The sequence below is a fragment of the Castor canadensis genome, chromosome 14, assembly GCF_047511655.1.
Source record: "Castor canadensis chromosome 14, mCasCan1.hap1v2, whole genome shotgun sequence".
NCBI lineage: Eukaryota > Metazoa > Chordata > Mammalia > Rodentia > Castoridae > Castor > Castor canadensis.
In genome coordinates, this window is record NC_133399.1 from 33246664 (window position 1) to 33252663 (window position 6000).

Consider the following 6000-nt stretch of genomic DNA (forward strand, 5'->3'; position numbering starts at 1 on the left):
CTAATTTCTAATAACACTATTAAAATCAGAAGTTGTAATTTCATCCTATAATCCACTCATTTGAGGAATAGTATATTCTGTAACTATTGTGAAAAAATTGTAAATGTGGTAATAAAACTGAATAACTCATAGTTCATTGATCATAGAACGAATTATGGATTTTAGATAAGAATTTGCTGAATTACATACAGAGATTTAAGAATAAGTTTCAATAAATATTCAGTAGACCTTAGAAACATCTCTTGAGTATTTGCACTTTTACAATACCTTACCTATATTTATTATCATATTTTTACATTGATGCATGTAGGTGTTTGTATACCTACTACTATACAGACTTTAGAGATGTTACTGCTTCTGTCTCCAAGGAGAAGACTAGAATCCAAATACAGAAGGACTCTAATTGGATATTAGAGTATATACATGACTGCAAAGTAGATAAGCAGAAATAGGTAGTGAGAAATGATGAATTAGCTTTGGAGGGGAAGGGAATCATAGCCATCTTGAATTCTTCCCTTCTGTATTATTGGTCTCTTAGGATTTACACTGCTCCAGATTCCTAATTAAAATTATAGTTTTTGGCTAATGAGGAACTTTGGATATTGAGTCCCTTGGGATTCAAGAACTGAAAATACTCTTTGATTACTTCATTAACAGTCCTTCCCATTCAAGAAGCAACACCCAAGGGTCCTCTCACAGAATGTGTCATTGTCACAAATTTCAGTGCTTCAGTTACACCCTGTGCTTCTGTGCTCTTCCTGAAGACTCATCTCTGTGTCCATCCATTATCCAGGTGATTTAAAAAGCATCTTTTTACAATGATACAAGTCATGTAACTCAAAGTTCTTAGGCAATGCATTGGGAATGAAGCAAGTATTTACTATTGTTTTACAAAGGTGAAGCTGTGAAGAAATTACATGAAGAAATGATCAATACTAAGTACCATGGGACTTGTGCTTAAGTGTTTCACATCATAAGAACATGCTTTGTTGTGGCTTTCTAAAATTACTCAATGCATCATTCATTCTACTAATGTTCTCTGTCTATATAATGACAGGAATAATTTTCCTCCTGGAAATGAATGCTCCCCTTCACAAACAGAAGGAGTATAATACAATTTTCTAACATTTTCTCACATACTCCAGGTGCTGCAGGAGATTGGTGCTGGTTAGCTAAACTTCACATTTCTCATTTTATGCACAGGATCCTGGGTATGAGCTTTGTTTAAAGAATATGAGAAATCTGGAGAAGGATGTATACACTCAGATGGACACAGTATCCCTTATCTAATTGCTCCTCATTATAAAGTACAGGTTCTTTTAAATTGTAACTTCAGCTGACATGTTGTAATAATACAAAAGATATCATTATCCACTGTTTTCCAGAATTATCATGTTGACATTGTGCAGCTTAATGTTCAGCTTAATTAAGCAAATGATATGTGTTCAGAAAGAAAGTTTTCCTATTACTCCAAAACTCTCCTTTCCTTCTTAGAAGGAGTTTCAGCCCAATAGGTTCCTCTATTCTTGGTTTCATACTGTATGTGCATGCAATTGTACATGTAGGATAAAGAAAAGACACCATAATATCAATCAGATATTAAATGGAGAAATAAATTAAAATGCAAAAAAATTTAGTTGAACAGTTCTTAAAGGTAAGAGGAAATAAAAGTGTTGCCATGTATATATAAGTATAAACATAAGCAAGCTACAACAAAATTACATGAAAAGTATAATGCCACTACATATACATTTTTTAAAATGGAAAAAAAGATCATGCTATTACTTGTGAAAGAATTATTCCAAATACTGTAGAAACTACAGGGGAGTCATGTATATCATGATACCAGGATGACCATCCATGGAGTTTATGTTCAGTAGGTCAAGAGTAGGTTCAAGTTTTAGCACTTGTAATAAATTTCTAGATGCGGATGCAAAACCATGTGTCAAAGAATCATAGATTTAATTATCTTGTCATCCATCATTCCCTGCAGAATCATCAGTAGTATGGAAACCAGAAACCAAACAGTTGTTTCAGAATTCCTTCTTCTGGGACTGACCGATGATCCAGAACATCAGCCTTCCATTTTCTACCTTTTCCTATATATATACCTGGTCACCATTCTGGGAAACCTGCTCGTTATCTTGGTTGTCAGCTCTGACTCCAACTTGCACACCCCCATGTACTTCTTCCTGTCCAATTTGTCATTAGCAGATATCTTCTTGAGCACAAGCACGGTCCCCAAGATGCTAGCAAACATCCAAGCACAGAGTCAGAGCATCAGTTACATAGGTTGTCTCACACAGTTATTCTTTGTTGTGGTATTTCTTTCCTTGGAAAATTGTCTTCTCACAGCAATGGCCTATGACCGCTATGTGGCCATTTGTCACCCACTGAGGTATACAGTCATCATGAACCCTCACCTTTGTATCATGCTGGTTCTGTTGTCTATGTTTATTAGCATTGTGGATGCCGTGTTGAATGGTCTAATGGTGTTGCGGCTGTCCTTCTGCACAAACCTGGAAATCCCTCATTTCTTCTGTGAACTTGATCAGATCATCATGCTGGCCTGTTCTGACACCCTCATCAATAACATTATGGTTCATTTCTTAGTTGCTTTACTTGGTGGTAGTTCCTTTTTGGGGATCATTTTATCTTATACTAGAATTGTTTCTTCTATTTTGAAAATGCCCTCAGCAGGCAGAAAGTATAAAGCCTTTTCCACCTGTGGATCACATCTTTTAGTTGTATTCTTATTCTATGGGACAGGTTTTGGGGTGTATATCAGCTCTCCAATTATGGAAACATCCAGGAAGACTGCAGTGGCTTCAATGATGTACTCTGTGGTCCCTCAAATGATGAACCCCTTCATCTATAGCCTGAGAAACAAGGATATGAAGGAAGCCTTGAGAAAGCTGATAAAAAAGAAATAATTTGTTTGTGATTCTTCTCATGTTTAAACCATGTTCTAATGAATCAAAAAAAATTAAGGTCTATCCTGAAAATTTCTAAATGCATCAATCTATCTTCATGAGGAAAATTTTCAGCGGGGCTTCTTTACTTTTTGGAGTAGGTATGTGGGGGAGGGAAGGAGAGGAGAGAAAGGAGAAAAGAAGAGAAGAGAAGAAATAAGAAGAGAAGAGAAGAAAAAGCGAAATTAGCATGATTAAGTCCAGTCTCTTATAAGCCAAAAAGGCTGCAATAACATAGGTTGGAATTATCTCTATGGCTGAGAAGTGTGAACAATGAAAATCTCACAGGATAATCAGGAGAGTGTCTGGACAGCCCATAAGACCTGTGGGCAGTCGTTATTTGAGTACAAAGGAAAATGTTCATCACTGCAACTAAAGGACTGCTTCCCACCTATGTCCCATTGATGTCTTCTAGAAGACGTTCCCCCGTCAGATTTATAGAAAACACGAGCAGAGGTGAGTCATATAAGGACTTTGATCATATCTAAGGTTAGTTTACCTCAACCCACATATTTTGACTTTCAAGTTTGAAGAGATGGCTATGGAACATCTTGATTTGTGAGCTTCTGGTGAAGTCTGAATTCAGAAAAGCATGACATTAACATTCCAAGTGTGTAGGACAATGTGTTTGTAATCTGGACCACCTTGCCTCAGCTTTAGTTATTTAAATATGAAATCTTAAGTTCTGTGTAGGTTTACCTACACCCATAAATTCTTATTAATATAGGAAATATATCCACTCATCAGTAGGTTAAGAATAAAGGGTAGACTGTGCTGGAAGAGCCTCTTGCTTAAATCTTCCTTTCTCCTCTTTGGACACAACTTCCCTGAACTCTGTATTTATCATTACATTCTTCAGTTAAACAGAATCTTATGAAATTACCAGTAGTTAATCATGTTTTTCTATACAACCATAGATTTAATAATATTCCATATCTACGCATCCCAAATTAGTTAGATACATTTATAAAGAAATTGCCTCCTTTTGAGCTTGTTAAAAAGTTTAATATTTATGTGAGTTGCATATTCTGATTCAAATATGTTGCCTTATGTGGCAACAATTCACTGACCATTAATCACATATAATTTATGTTGCACATGGTAATCTCATGTCCTTTCATATGCTGACATGAATTTCTGTAGCTACTTCCTACATATTGTGATTGAATGCATGTGTATAATCTTGTTTACATCTCTTGATAGAAAAGAGTGACCACTTCTTTTCCAGAGTGAAGGTAGTGGAAATATAGGCATGTCTATTGTCTTTTTGTTATCACTCTTTTTAATTAGCATATATTACCTGTTCAAGAGGCATTCATTGTTTTATATATATATATGTATATGTGTGTATAATATATATAAATATAATGTATGTGGATCAAAGTCACACCAACTTTTTTATCCCATTCTACACTTGAGAATAATTTAACAGGTTCATTATCCTATTTTTATACATGCATATGAAGCACTTCAATATATTTACCCCCATCATCAATGTTTTTGTAATACAAATGAACAACACATTTTAATTCATTCTGATGATCTATTGAATTCAAAGTACTATGTAATTAAAATTAAATTTCCCTTATTTCAAAAGTGTGTTCTCACATATAATGGACCATTGAATTTTCCTCGTTTGTGAAATACATCTGTATGTTTTTATTGTATTATCCTTTGTTCTTAATAGGTCATAAGATTTTAATCTAAGTTGATTACATTTCACTGATATTCATTGAAAATTTCTTCACTAACTGGCTTGATATTTCAGTTGTAATGTATTTTATATTAACACATGCAATTAATTTCAATACAAATACTATATCAATACTTTCTTGAATGGTTTGATCAACAAACTTTCATTTTTTATTCCTTTTTATTGTGCTGATGGGGGCAGATATTCATTACTTAAATTGTACTTTCCTCAAAATTAAGATGTTATAATTTTGTCTTGTATGTTTTTGGCATGAGCCACAATTATTATGAATATGTACTTTTAGAAATCTACAATTAGAAAGACTACCAATACTACAAGTCAATAAGAACTTGAGAAACTAGAATACTCATGCCTTACTGGTGAGAACATTTCATTGCACAATGATTTTGGAAAATACTTGAAACATTTCTGAATGAGTTAATCAGTGTTTCACCTCATGATCCATGCATTTCACTCCTAAAATTTATGTTGTCCTTTCAGATACTGACATGATTTTCTGTAGCTAGCTCTCATTATTCATGACTAAATGCATATATATAATCTTGTTAAATGAAAACATGCATATAAATATATCTGTACACACATATCCATTGCAGATTTACTTGTAATAATTAAAATTTAAAGGTACTCCAATTTTCCTTAAATCAGTGAATAGGTAATAAAATTAGGGAAAATCCAAGTAGTAGAATAATTACTCTTCAGCACAAAAAAATAATGGACCTTTGATAAAAACAGAATAGATGAATCTCAAAAGTGGTATGCTGAATTAAATAAAACTAACATAAAAGAGTTTACAAAGAGAGAGAGAAAAATTTTTTCAAGTGATGAATAAGCCATTATAAATCTGGGATGAAGAATTTTCAGATATAGACAGAGTGATACACATATCTATATAGAAATGTCAACTGAATAATATTGTACAGCTAAAAGCATGTAGCATGTCATATGCAAATTACACCTTTATAAAGTTGTTAAAAACAAAAATCATTTAGAATTATGACCATTCAGATTATATTAGTAACTACTGAATATAATATGCACAGGGAGAATAAAGTATTCATTGTATTAGCCCTCAGCACTTTCATTTTAGCATACATATTTTCATGTATATTTATAGAATATATTTATCTAGTTTTAAAATGAAGCTATATTTATAGACTTAAAAGTAATGTCTTTTGACATTTTTATTAGTTCAGATTCCAGTAAGTATACAAAAATGAGCACTTGAATCAAATGGAAAGAAGATATGTTCAACTGTGCAAATTACTTGAGGAGAGCTGAGCCAAAACTAGTGGACAGATGAGTAAGGGTACT

General features: G+C 33.2%; 1 protein-coding gene across 2 annotated transcripts; it reads left to right on the forward strand.

The window, feature by feature from the left end:
* The first annotated feature begins 1252 nt into the window (after positions 1-1252).
* On the forward strand, positions 1253-5430 carry LOC109679978 (olfactory receptor 7G2-like). Of its 2 annotated transcripts, none has more exons than XM_074053428.1 (2): positions 1253-1275; positions 2003-2933. In XM_074053428.1, exons 1-2 carry the CDS (start codon positions 1253-1255, stop codon positions 2931-2933), a joined length of 954 nt encoding a protein of 317 aa, XP_073909529.1. The 2 variants fall into 2 exon arrangements, with proteins under 2 accessions (XP_073909529.1, XP_073909530.1); XM_074053429.1 differs by lacking the exon at positions 1253-1275 and adding an exon at positions 5427-5430 and having other exon boundaries at positions 2007-2914.
* The last annotated feature ends 570 nt before the right edge of the window (positions 5431-6000 follow it).